The sequence below is a fragment of the Vombatus ursinus genome, unplaced genomic scaffold (assembly GCF_900497805.2).
Source record: "Vombatus ursinus unplaced genomic scaffold, bare-nosed wombat genome assembly UNPS02014778.1, whole genome shotgun sequence".
In the NCBI taxonomy this organism is placed as follows: Eukaryota; Metazoa; Chordata; class Mammalia; order Diprotodontia; family Vombatidae; genus Vombatus; species Vombatus ursinus.
Genome location: NW_020954556.1, coordinates 27,688,671 through 27,702,092, shown reverse-complemented (window position 1 = coordinate 27,702,092; position 13,422 = coordinate 27,688,671). Strand labels below are relative to the sequence as shown.

Sequence of the window (13,422 nt, the reverse complement as noted above, 5' to 3'; positions counted from 1 at the left end):
ACAAAAGGAAGCTTGGATCAAGTCTGATTTTTTGCGTTCAATTTAGCTTTCTGCAGTGGATTTAATGCAAAATGAAGCTAGCCTAAGAATAATACAATGGATTGAAAAGGCTAACTGAATTAGTGGGTTTAGAGGAATACATTTGTAAAGTGGCAGAAGTCCCTAGTCATAAAAAGGTTTCTTAAAATGGGATTTACTAGCTAATCACACTGATATTTTAGCATGTGCCAGGCCTAAAAAAATTAGCCATGTTTGTTTATTTTGATAAAGACTTGAGTTCAGACTATTAGTTATTGTAATAGCAGTAAAATGTATATCTATTTATATATATTAAACCAAAATTATTTTCTCTCCAGCAGTAAAACTCAAAAAACATAGATGTGATCATCAGCAAATGATAAATTCATTGGACAACTTGTAAAAAATAGAACATAGACATTTGTGTGGCTTATCAAAATTAAGAAATTTTATATTTCTCTTTCTCATTTGCTTTAATTTTTAAAGTTTATTCCAACAATAGGTGTGTCTTAAGAACTTACCTTTGTGTGGGTCTTTTTAACTTAGACCTTAAAAATGATATTTAGAAAGGACATATACATTGGCCTTCAGTTCTTGTGGGGCTTTCTGCACTGAGTTGGATTTGTTTTTTAAATAAAATGCAGTTTACACGTTTATAAATGAGGCATTCTGTGTTTGTGGAAAAGGATAAACTGTTACCTTCCCTTGAGGATTCTGTATCCCAGGCCTCCTTGAGGCTAGAGAATAGGCCATTGGAGAACTCCCTCATTACTGATTGTCTCAATGCAGAGGAAGGGCAAAGTCTTGGTAGCTTTTGATAACCAGTTTCAGCATTCAGCAGGCTTAGCTATTAGTCATGCATCTTAGCCTTTCCCTATTTACTTTCAAAACACTTAATAAAAATAATAAAAGATTAGGTATAAAATGAAATATTTGTTTGGTACACAGCACCTCGGTATCTGCAGCTTCCACACATTGCAGTGGTTCAGTCTTCTGGGATATTTCATGTTGATAGAACCATTTGAATTTGTTACCAGTATTAACATAGGAAGCTCTGGAAAAGATAATTGTAGTTTCCTTAGCTGTAAAGGGCTTACTTACAAATCTGGCTTTGGAAAGTTATAGCTGATGAAATGCAGTTCATTGGGGTAGTATTATAATCCTACCTTTTAGCCTTCATCCAGCATTAGTGGTTTATCTCAATGGGCATAAAATTAGAAACTAGTTATTCTTGTCATACAAGTCTATGGGTCTATATAAACCGATATAATTCTTTACTGGACAGAATAGTGGAAGGAAAAGACTTGAGGCAACATGGCTTTATAATCACAGATCATGTGGATACAAATGTTTACAAAGTTTTGGGGGTTTTCTTTTTTTAAGTAATGATACCTGCTTAAACTGTATTTCACCCAAGTTGTTCATTGAGGCAATAGAATTTGCATGGTAGTGATTCAAAGAGTATAACTGTACCGGAAAAGCTTGTAACCATCAAAAAGTTTTATATTTTGCCCTTTTAAGTAGCTAGTCCTCTCACCCACAAAAACTAAAAGTCTTGAGAGTCAGAAAATTTAGAAAAATTGGTGATGAAAACTTTACCTTTCAAATTGTGAGTTTACTATTTTAGACCATATTAATACTATGCATTTTATTTTTCTGATAGAATGGGACAGAAGATCACCGAGCTGAGCAATTACAAAAAGCAACAGAACGTTTTAGAAATCCTGTTGTGTTCAATAAGGATTCTACAGTCAGAAAAACTCAACTTCAGTCATTCAGTCAGTATGTGGAGAACAGACCAGGTAGGAACATTTTTTTAAAAATGTTTTCCTAGCCTATGATTTAATAGTATTGAACAATAAATATATTAAAAAGCTGATAGTGTAAGTCCTCATTTCAATACACAAATATCAAGCTTTATAATAATTTTACATGTCTTTCCCCTTTTTTCAAGAGATGAAAAGGCAGAGATCAATACAGGAAGATACAAAGAGAGGAAATGAGGAGAAGACGGCAATAACTGAAACTCAGAGGAAGCCATCAGAAGATGAAGTACTTAATGTATATTAATTTTTTGTCTGGTTTCATGATTGCTGATAATTCCAAACTGTATGTGGAAATAGTGCCTTTATTTGTTAAAATGAGATGTTAGGTTTTTTTAGATGTCAATCTCCAGTGCATTCAAAGCAGAGTGAGAGGGGTGCACTGTTGAATTAGTCTGCAGTGTGGTGATAATTGTCAGATAAAAAAAATGAATTTTTCAGAGTTCCAAAGCCCCAGCTTCCTTGAGACATTTCCATCAGGGCACTTCCCATAAAGAGATTCCAGTATTGATCTACCGGGAGGATTTTAATTATTACAATAGCAGATACCGCAGAGCTGCAGTTAGAGGGAAAAGTCACATGAGACCTGCTAGAATTTCTCAGCCAACCCATTTTGTTGGCTTGGGTTAATGGGTGTTCAACCTTTCCATTATCCAGATCAGCCGTGAATTACTAGCTGAATGATGTTTGCATTAATATAATATATATGGTAATTTCTTCACTTAATTAACGGGGAGGTTCAGCTCAGTAGGGGTATGGGCTGATCATGTGTAAAATTGATTTGTGAGGGAAATATTTGATAGACCGCAGGGAGAAAGCTGCTTTTGATGGACAGCTGCAGGACAGAAGCAGGAAGAACAAGTTTTAACCTGAATTTTTGTGTGGAAGTATAACATGGTCTTTGATGGTGCCCTTTTTTCTTGATGTTCACAGTTTGTCTTAATGTCACCATTGTTCTTATTAAGCCAGAATGCCCTTGATTATTGATTTTGTATTCCTTGAAGGAACCCTAAAATTTCTAGTCTAGACCTGAGATTTATTAATGTTCTAACAGCTACTTAATATTTTCAAGTATTTATCTTTTAGAAGACCTATGAAGTCTTAGTAAATTCATAGTGTTTGTATTTATCTGCACATAAGCTCTCAAGACACCCCCAACAAACCATTTAATTTAACTTCTGTTAGCACTTTGAGTATACTACACATTCAAATGAGGACAGTCCAAGAATAGAATTTTTTGCTACTTTAAAATGAACTATAGTAAGTGAAAGTCGAGTTGTATGCCACTTCTTCTCCCCATACTTATTTTCTTCCTCTTACTCCGTATGTAAATAGCATAGTGTCTCAGTTTCTTCCATTTGGATGTTGCTGACAGGTGGGGGCGCAGGGGGAACTCTTTCTGAAAAACTATTGCTGGTAGTAGTTAAATGAGTGGAAGGTAAATAAGATAACTTCACTAGAATATTTTTTAAAAGAAATTTTTGTGCATTTTTACGTGAAGCTGCCATTATATAAGAGTTCTTGACTTTTTTATGCCACGGACCTGAAGGCTATCAATCCCTTCTTAGAATAACGTTTATCACCTGCATTCATAATTGAAGGAACTGCTAGATTTTATTTAGAAGTTGGTGAAAATAGAAGTGTCTTTTTTTTCCTCATCCAACTTCATGAAAACCATCAAATCTATCAATACGGCTTGAGGATCTGTGGACCCTAGGTTAAGAACTTCTACATTATAGTCTGTTTAGCTTTTTTCCATTGTTATAGTGAGGAAGAATGCACGTATTATATGAGTGTAAAAGAGCATCTTATTAATCTTAGCAGATCTTCCTGAGAAGTCATCATTGTTAGTTATCTGAAAGACTTCAACTTTAAATTTGTCAGCTGTTTTAACTGATTTAAAAATCAGTTGATATGAAAATTGAGATCATATGTGAGTGTGAATTAATTTCTAGTTCCTAAGGAGTAGCCTTCATATATCCTTCTTGTTAGATCTCTAAGTAATGAATAAGCACAATCCCTAAACCTGGCCCATCTTTATCATACTTTTCAATCTTGCAACTCTGCTAAGGAGCCTTGGGAGCGAATTCCTCATGGTTTCTTGGAGATTACTGTGTTCGTCTGGAGGGAGGATTCTTTGATGTAGAAGAGGGTTTTCCCCCTCTATTTCTTATCTGGAAGGAGTACCTCAGCAGCAACATAATATTTCTCAGCAGCTATTCAGGCCTCTGTTAAAGCCCCAGGAACGTCTGACTGAACTAGTGCTCCAAAGGGAGCAACAATTAATCTATCTCTGTGACAATAACTGGAGTAATGACTACTACCCAAGTGCTAGTTAGAACTATGTTTGTTTTGTAGTTGTAATCTCAAAATAAAATTTAGGATTCTACTGGCATTTTGCATTTCAATGGTCTTCAATATAGAACTATAAGCAAGATTAATTGTTGGCATTTTAAGAGTCTTCTTGTCATAATGTCTTTCCCAGTATGAAAGGCTATAAAATAGATAAACAGACGTACGGAGTTTTATTGAAACCATTGACTGACCAAATCAGTATACTGGCCGAACTCACTGTTAACAACCATGTAGTGGTGTTTGAAACCACCTGTCAGTGTAGAAAGCACAACTACATTAATTATCTGTATGTTGACAGGGCTCCAGTTCTACACTGAAGAATGAAAACTTGCTTTTGGCAAAATTTGAAGTATTAGAATTTCCTCTTCTCATATTTATGAATGTCTGTAGTAACATGAACATTAATGAATACATTTTTAAGACTGTTTTTTTTTAATCCACTATGTTCAGGGTAGATTGCCTTCTTTAGAATTTATTATTTAACCAAGCTTATTTCCCAGATGTTATACTTTTTGAGCAAAGTAAACTCATTAAACTACTGGTGCTTTATTATAAGTAGTATAAAGGTGATTATAGTGCTTTAGGCTCCTTATCTGTGTTTTAAAAGCTCTGTCAACACTAAGGAAAATTAAGATTTTGTAAACCCAAATGTAAAATCATAAAGACAGATGCCAGTGTAAAAATTTTCTTTATAAAATAGTTGCCACAGTAGTAATATTTGGCAAAATGGTGAAATGGTAGAGTTTGCTTTTTGGTATCAATTGTGATATTTGGTTCTTTAGATAAGTGCTTTACTAAGTGTTTACGGAAAGGAAAAATGCAACTTACAAGTGATTTTTTTTTTCTTGTTTGTTCTCGTTAACAGAAAGGGTTCAAAGACACCAGTCAGTATGTTGTAGGAGAGTTGGCAGCACTGGAGAATGAGCAAAAGCAAATTGACACCCGTGCCGCGCTGGTGGAGAAGCGCCTCCGCTATCTCATGGACACAGGTACGGTGCCCAATTACACTGTAAACAGTTTTGGCAAATTGAGCGTTCACAAACTCTTATAGAGTTTTGGAAGTGTGAATCTTTGAAGCCTGAATGTTCAGCAAAACTGCCTTGAAAATAAAAAGGCTGCGATTTGCAGCCACCTCTCTGGGCCCTGGTGATAAGAGTGCCTTCATGGGAAGTGATAACTCGCCCTGATACCGTGTGAGCCAGCACTATTGAACAGTGTGCTCATCCATGCAGAGTTGGAATACACATCTGTGCCTCATTGATATGCCACTGCTTTAAAAAAAAAAGTAAGATCTTCACTGTTCTACTGATTCATTGGGGGGAGAAAAGATTTGGCCTGCTAAAGCCATGTACTGCATGAAACAGAGCACAGTACATGGGGGAAGGCTCCATTGACTAGATCACTGAAATTTGAGAATACTATCTGGTTACTGATGCTCCACAATTATTTTTTTTTTCAGGAGAACAGGTTTTTAAAAGTCTGTAATACCTTGTGTCATAGGTACATTTGAAAGGATTAAAGTATATACCAAGGTTTTTCCACATGCATTATAGCTGCAAGTTTCAGTCCTAAGCAGAAGTTGGATTGGCATTAAATGCTGATTGCCAAGGGCGATTAAGGAGATTTAACCATAAGAAGCTGTGTGAAACAAAAATTATATGTTTCTTTTTTAAATGTTGCCAACAAAAGAGTGAAAATGTATCTAAAATACACATGCATTTATACATGACACAGTAAGGAGTATATAAAAAAAAACATTGTCTTATTTCAAACTGGACAAAAAAAAAAGGATTTCCTTAGAAGTCCAGGTAGGTACTTCGAATTGCTGCTTTCAGTTAAAATAAATAAATAAAATTGAATAGCATGATTTAAGAATGGCATGCCTACTTGAATTTTTCACTTTGCCATCTTAACTTTGGTTCACAAGGACAGTTTTCTTATGTATACACAAAATGATTGAACTGCCAAATTGTATTTGCAATCATAGAGCCCCCACAAGCATGAATATTTGGAATTGGTACAAAGGCTATGTAAGCTTTTAAATGAGGTATTTAGAAATGGATATACTTAGTAGATGGCGTGAAGTTGTTTAGTTAGCTATATGTATATGTAACAGGTGTCTGTATAACTCATAATACAACTTTTATTATTTCAGACTTGGTTTTTCTTCATTTTAATTTTTAACAAAATTGACAAAATAGAATCCATGTGAAAATGGAAATATTGGGTAATCTTGCTTCTCAACCTTACAGAACTGGAGTAGTCTATGTATATGAATGTATATGGCAGCACTTTACTCATCCAGAGGTCACTTATTTGGTGTCTTCAACTATGTCTCCCAGCTCAGAACTGTGAGGTTAAAAAAAAAAAGGTCACAGCAACCAAAGGAAATGTCACAAAGTCATGCTTATTCCTTTTTGCCATGGGAAACCCCTATAGGCCCTCACTTATAGCCTGTTTACTTTTATTTTAAAGACAGTTGTATAAGATTAATTACCTAGTTTCTTGGCCCACAGTAGATTAGAAGCAGCAAGCAAGAAGGTTGAGGAACTTGCTAGAGCCAGGCACACTCAAAGGAGCAAGAAATGACAGCTAATAGATGTTAGTGAAGTAGGAGACAGAAAAAAATCTAAAAGCAGACACAACAAACTAAATAAACACAGCAGTCAAAGCCATTTAGTGTGGGGACAAATAGCCCAGGACAATTCAGTAGTCCCTGAGAGCATCGAAGAACAGTCTGTTTGATGTTCATAATTACCATCTCAATTCATCAAGTAAAGGTTGAATTATATTTATTATGAATATAATTTTTCTTATGCAAGGAAATTTTAGAAAGATTTAAATCAAAAACATGAAATTATTAACAATTCAGTGCTAGAAGAGGTTATCTTCATTTTTTGAAAAATTGATCCATGTAAAACACTTTGTTCTCCCATGATGCTGAATACATGAAGTGTTTCTCTTATGCATATGTGTCATCTGCCAAAGGAGAGCAGAACTGAAAAAAATGAACACTCATTCACTATGTTCTTTTTCTTTTCTCCTGTAACCCATAAGCCCTATTTTAGTGTGGATCATGACCTAGATATATCGGGGCTCACTTCTCACTAAACTTGAGGCCACTTATAACCCAGATGACTCCTAGAGAGGATTGTATAGCATCTTAAGAACTTTAGTTCCATACCTAAATAGATGCAGATCCTTCTCAGATGGGGTTTGCTCTGCAGCATACTTAAACCTAGGGTCAGGCCCAGAATTAACCTGGTATTTCTAATATTGTCTAGAGTAGTGCCCGTAACCTAGGTCTACTTCAACCCAAAACCCCTTTTTTGTGGCCTGCCTAAAATCTGATTGGCTCCTGTGATGGACACAGGATACTAAACATTTGCCTTTCTTCATCTTGCATGTTGTTAGGTTTCCTGTATGCCTTAACACTATTATAATTACTATTATTAATAATTGTTATTACATATAATGGTTAATGTTTAATGTTTAGTAAATTCATTTGTGCTGCACTTTAAAATTTGTAAAGTATTTTCTTCACACCATCCCTGTGGAATAGATATTATTATTATGTTATTATTTTTATTAATTATTGCCATTTTATAGATGAGGAAACTAAGGCCTAGGAAAGTTAATGATTTGCCAAAGGCCACAAAGTCTGCCATACCTGGGATTCAAAAAATTACTTGACTTCAAGTCAGCCCTCTTTCTAGAACACCCAATTACCTCTGTGTTAGTAATAGTAGTAATTGATATCTACCGTTTTCAGATTACTCTAGTGTGTATTTCCCTATTAATTATTTATTATTTAGTAGCAAGGTGGCTCAAGGGGTAAGAGTGCTGAACTTGGAGCCAGGAAGGCCTGTGTTCAAATGCTATCTCAAGAACTGAGCTGCATGACCCTAGACAAGTCACTTAATCTTTCTCAACTTCCATTGCTTCATCTGTAAAATGGGTATAAAACTAGTGCCTACCTTTCAGGGTTGTGTGAGCTGATGACTAAATCATGTAATAATATTTGTAAAGTGCTTTGCAAACCTTAAAGTGCTCTGTAAATGCAAGCTCTTGTTGTTGTTAGATTCTCACAGTAATGCTATTATGTAGGCAAGGCAAATTTTATCTTTCCCTTTTTACCATTGAGGAAACAGGCACAACAACAGTAAATGGCATACCCAAAGTGAAACGGTGTCATGGAACAGAAACCAGAAGCAACGGCTTTGGATGCCTAGGCTAATGTTTTTTCACTGTAGTCTCTATTTGCCTGTACCCTAAGAATCCCTGATTCTCCTAATAGAGGCTTTCTAGTGCAAATTACAGTTCCTCCATACCCCCAGGAGAACCATGTGGCCAAAAAGAGCTTTCTAGTGATGAAATATTCTATAAAGAGTAAATATATTTTATTTGAAATTTGAAATTTTTATATTGATACCCAACTTAAATTGGAGTCTATTCCCAAAATTCATTTGTAGGTTGGTTAGGATTCAGTATGGATTTCTCCATAGAGACCTAGAAAAGGCCCACAAAAGCCTATTTAACCCATAAAGTAGCTAAACTATGATTAGCAGTAACTCAGAGCCTTATATCACTTTAAAATACCTCCAAGTTCATCAGGAAGCAAGGAATGGGAAATGAGGATGGAGTCTTTGAGCCTTAGATAGGTCCTTTTTATATGGTACCACAAACTAACCAACTTATCCGAATCTAAGTTTCCTCATCTATAAAATAAGGGAAACCATACCTTCACTGTGCACCTCACTGAGTTTTTGTAAAGAGAGCGGTTTGTTAACCTTAGAATGCTATTCAATGTGAGGTAATTACTATTGCCTCAGTGGAGAGCTCCAGAAGCCAGAAAAGTGCTCCCTGGGTCGCCCCATAGCAACATACAGGTAGCATTTCAGGTGAGCAAACACGAGCTCCTGTGGAGGCTTTGTCAGGAGTTGGGGAGGTATTGAAGGGGGTAGGGTGTTGTGGACATTTGTATGGATGGATTCTTGATGAAGTATATATAAATAGATTATCTTCATATAGAGAATATTATATTACGTTGCTATCTGTTTTTAAATTATTCTTACAAGACACATCACTTTCGAACATCCCAGGACTCTGTCAAACTCTATTATAGATGCCAAGAAGTTTTGTACTTCATTTTATTATTTGTGTTTTAAAGTGAACTTTTAAAAGGCACTTTTGAAAAGTTTCCAACGTGCAGTTAGTAACCATCAGTTAAGAACAGTGAAAATTGTTAGACTGAAATTGTGCATGTGTTCTAAGCTGACACTTTGTATAATAAGTATAGCCATGGGTGTATTTGTACAGCAGTGTTGTAACCCCTTGAAAAATGGAGTTTATAATGGAAATGCTGATGGGCCCCTTTACTATAGTGATGCAAATGGTGCCTCTATAATGAACAGGCTTTCTTTTTGATTCTCAACCTGTTTTCATTTGATGGTTTTCCAACTTCCTTGGATGGAACAGTAATGCTTTTAAATTTCAATGGCTTAGTAAAAAAAAAAAATGGTGACAATATTTTATTTACATTTTGTGAGTAAAAATATAAACATGTGGGGGGAAAGCAACCTCTCAACAAAAGAGCATCTTGCTTATAATTAACTTCCTAACCTCTAAGGACCTGACTCTGGGTAAAATATCCATCTCTGGCCCACTTAAGCCCACAGATCCAAAAATGTTACTTAGTAAAAGACTCTCTCCTCTGCCCTTTATCCTTACCCCCACCCCCACTTCCCCCAAAACAGATTATCTGACCATTAAAATATATTAAATTTACTTGGGGAAGTAGGGAGTGAGAATTCTAAAAAATGTGCTTCCCTTTTTTTGTACATTACAACAATTTTAAAGTCTCATTTTGGGCTTGGGAATCTAGAGTCTTAGTGCCAAAAGCGTCTCTAAATCAGGGAATGTGGGGGGGTGGAGTCGGGGAGGGCGACAGTAGTGTGTGTGGAAAGCTTAGAAAGCTGTATGGCTTGCTGTTGGGAGCTGCGTCCCTCTTGCTTCTTCACAATCACCTGCTATCTTGTTTGACATACTTTACCTAACACATCTCTCACTCTTTTACTGCAAAATTTAACAGGGTTCTGATAAGTGATCCTTTGGGATATTTGGTCCCTATTTCATCATTTTGATTAATAGCTCGGAAGAGACTGTGATCACTTGTGTTATCATCTTTAGCTGGCTAACATTCATTTAGCTAGTGAATAAAATGTCCCTTAGCCAATCCTTTTGGGCCATTAAAGAAGCAACAAGATTGTGTTCCTCCCACGCTGTTCCCTGAGACTTGATAGCAGTATAGTATACATGACAAATCAGACAGTGTCAATTCCTCCTCACTTAGAACAACCAGAGAGGAAAAAGCAGACTACCCTTCAAAACAAAGAGCCAGGATCCTTGGCTGTTAATCTTGAGAAGGTTCAGAAACTTGAGAGCTAGTACCCTCAGAGGCAGCTTTCAGCTGGGTGACCTATCATAAGCTGCTCATGATTTATCTAGAGACACTTTCCAAGGTGTGTTAAAAAACAAAACTGATTAAAATTACAGGTGACTGGCTGACTTCGTGTTAGTAGCTTGTAATTTATGTCACTGGGCATGTATGTATATTTTCTGTGTGAAACTCCCTGCACTTTTTACTTAAAATGGAAATACAATCTTGGCTTGTTTCAACATGAAAATATAATCTCATCAATTCCGAAGAAATAGAATGTGCTGGTAAATTATAAGACTGTGTAGAAAATAAGTGCTTCTTGTGGTCTGAACACTGAATAATCTGATTAATATCTAAATTAGGACATTTCCAGAAGGGTTTTTGCATTGATGTTTCTGGATTACTACATATGATCATAAATGATTTTGTTTCTAATGAGTAAGAAAAAAAGACATTTAGCAGGAGGTAAAAATAAGAAGAGGCACTTATATGATCAAAGTCTAAAATCACGTAATTCAGGATCATTGATATATTTTTCCCCTTGTAATGACCAACATTAAATGATCACAGACGGAATTATCTTGTTATTCTAACAGCACAACTTCCCTGCTGAAGCTGTTCTCTGTGACATGGATAAAATACATGCTATAGTATCACATTCAGTGTAATTGCAAAATTCACAATGCAATTAAAACATTAAAAATTATTCATAATGATTCTTGCAGCAGTTATGCTATGTGTTACTCATCTAGAAAATGAAGGGTTTGAACTAAATGATGTCTAAGATTCCTTTTAGTTCTAATGATTTATAACCTGTCTTTGATTCTCTTTTATCTGTATTTTTTCATGAGATATTATTTGAAACCTTTTTTAATCAGTAATTTTGTCAGTTCATACTCTTTCAAAACTTTTCCTTTTCTTGATTAACTGCAGTCTTATAAGTGCAAATATATATATTCATATATATGTGTATATGTATATGTAATTTGTACTTACTATGTAAGACCTTGTGCATATTGCCAGCTGATGAACATGTTTATGGTGCTATATAAGGATTAACTAAGTAACAAAAACTCTATTGACCATTGATCATAAAAGTAATTGAATTAGTAGTACAGTAAAATAAATGTAGAAAAAAATATAGACAAGAGAATATGGCAAAAGCTTTTGTAATGTTTTAGATTAATAGGCATACAAAATTCTTCACATTTTTTATTACGTTGTCCCTAGATGAATTCAAAGTAATTGGGGTGGTTAATTTTATTTACACAGAGCCGTTCACAGCGCATTAAATAATAGAGATAATTGAACAAGAATTGTCAAGTGTGTACTGATATCAGACATATTACAGAAGGGAATGTGCATAAAACTTCATTTCTATGCAGCCATTGTTTATGGTAATTAAGTACACAGATTTATCCCTTGGTTGCCTTCCAAGCTTATGGCAACTGCTATTGTTGTGCTCCATTAATATGTAATCAGGAAATAGTTTAATTTTCTAATCTGCAGTTTGAGAATTCACTTTCTAACAACTCTTAATTACTGCATTGCCCTAATGATGCTCATGGTTATGAAAATTGAACCAATAAACTCAGTGGAAGAAGCCAGAGGGGATTATAATTCCAGAGGTGGTGCTTACTTAATAAACTTGTTATGCCTTCAGCAGAGGGAGCTCAGTGTCCTTCAAAAGCATTTAATTTTATATTTTAGAATTTACATCTCTACTGTGTAAAGAGTTAAAAGGTATGGGAACAATATTGTTCTAAAATCAGTGTACCGTAAAAGAGATAATATAGTTTAGCATTTTTCAAAGGCTTGTAGTAATTTTAAATTTTAATGACTATGATGTGGTAAAGAAAGATTAATCTAATGTTTTACATTGACTTTAATAGCTTATTTTTATTTTTAAAGTCCTTATTTTGTTAATGGACCTTAATTCCTAAGTCTATTTTGGGAACTTTGTCCATAATAAAATAAATTACCATTTTGTTCTGACAAATAAGATCTCAAACTCTGAGCTACATAACTTCTCTCTTCCCCATTCTCACCTGACCTTTGTCAGGATTTAAAATGCAATTTATCCCTGCCACCCAGTAATTACAGCATCTCTCATATCTTTTTTTTTCCTTGAATGTAATTCTGCCAGTTTATATATTAAGGAAAATTGACCAGATTGAGAATAATTAAATTATGCTAGAAGTAGTACTGATAATTTGGTAAATTATTTTCATTTTGCATCTAGAAATTATCTTCTGGTCTTGAGTCTCTCTGAATTCAAATACCATCCCTCATGTTCTACCATAAATGAGTATCCAGAATTTTGTCACCATTCTTTAGAAGTATGATGAATGTATATGAGTGTTAGTTAAATTATTATGCTATATACTGCTCTGCCTCACTGATATTTTGAATTTCAGTTAAATTATCAGGTAAAAATGTTAAGAAAATTATTATTTCACCCTATCTTGTTAAAAAAAAGAACAAATTTCATCAGTGTTACAATACAGCTTATGGAAAATTTCTACTTCTTTATCCTTCTCTCTAGTTCTAAATCATAGGATCTATGATCCTATGACCAGCCTTTCTAAGAGCAATCATAATCAGCAGAGTTTTAGAGACCACTTTTTGATTTAAGGTGCTATCACTTCTATCATACCCAAAATCAAAATCTAGACTACTGCCACTATACTTTAGAAGAGATTTAGATCTTCAGATTTAAATCAAGAATTCAGATAATTTTAATGGCTAATAATTTCTAATAAAATTTGATAGCTGAATCACTAAAAA

The 13,422-nt window shown here is 34.8% G+C and overlaps 1 protein-coding gene across 7 annotated transcripts in view; it reads left to right on the top strand.

The window, feature by feature from the left end:
• EHBP1 (EH domain binding protein 1) overlaps nt 1-13,422 on the top strand; it is a 392,318-nt gene that overhangs the window by 320,204 nt on the left and 58,692 nt on the right. For 5 of the 7 annotated variants that reach the window (XM_027865114.1, XM_027865118.1, XM_027865117.1 and 2 more), the window contains 3 exons: nt 1,682-1,820; nt 1,973-2,079; nt 5,062-5,185. In XM_027865114.1, coding sequence (XP_027720915.1) covers nt 1,682-1,820; nt 1,973-2,079; nt 5,062-5,185 — 370 coding nt within the window. The remainder of the gene's footprint in view (nt 1-1,681; nt 1,821-1,972; nt 2,080-5,061; nt 5,186-13,422) is intronic. The other 2 variants (XM_027865119.1, XM_027865115.1) reach the window with 1 other exon arrangement.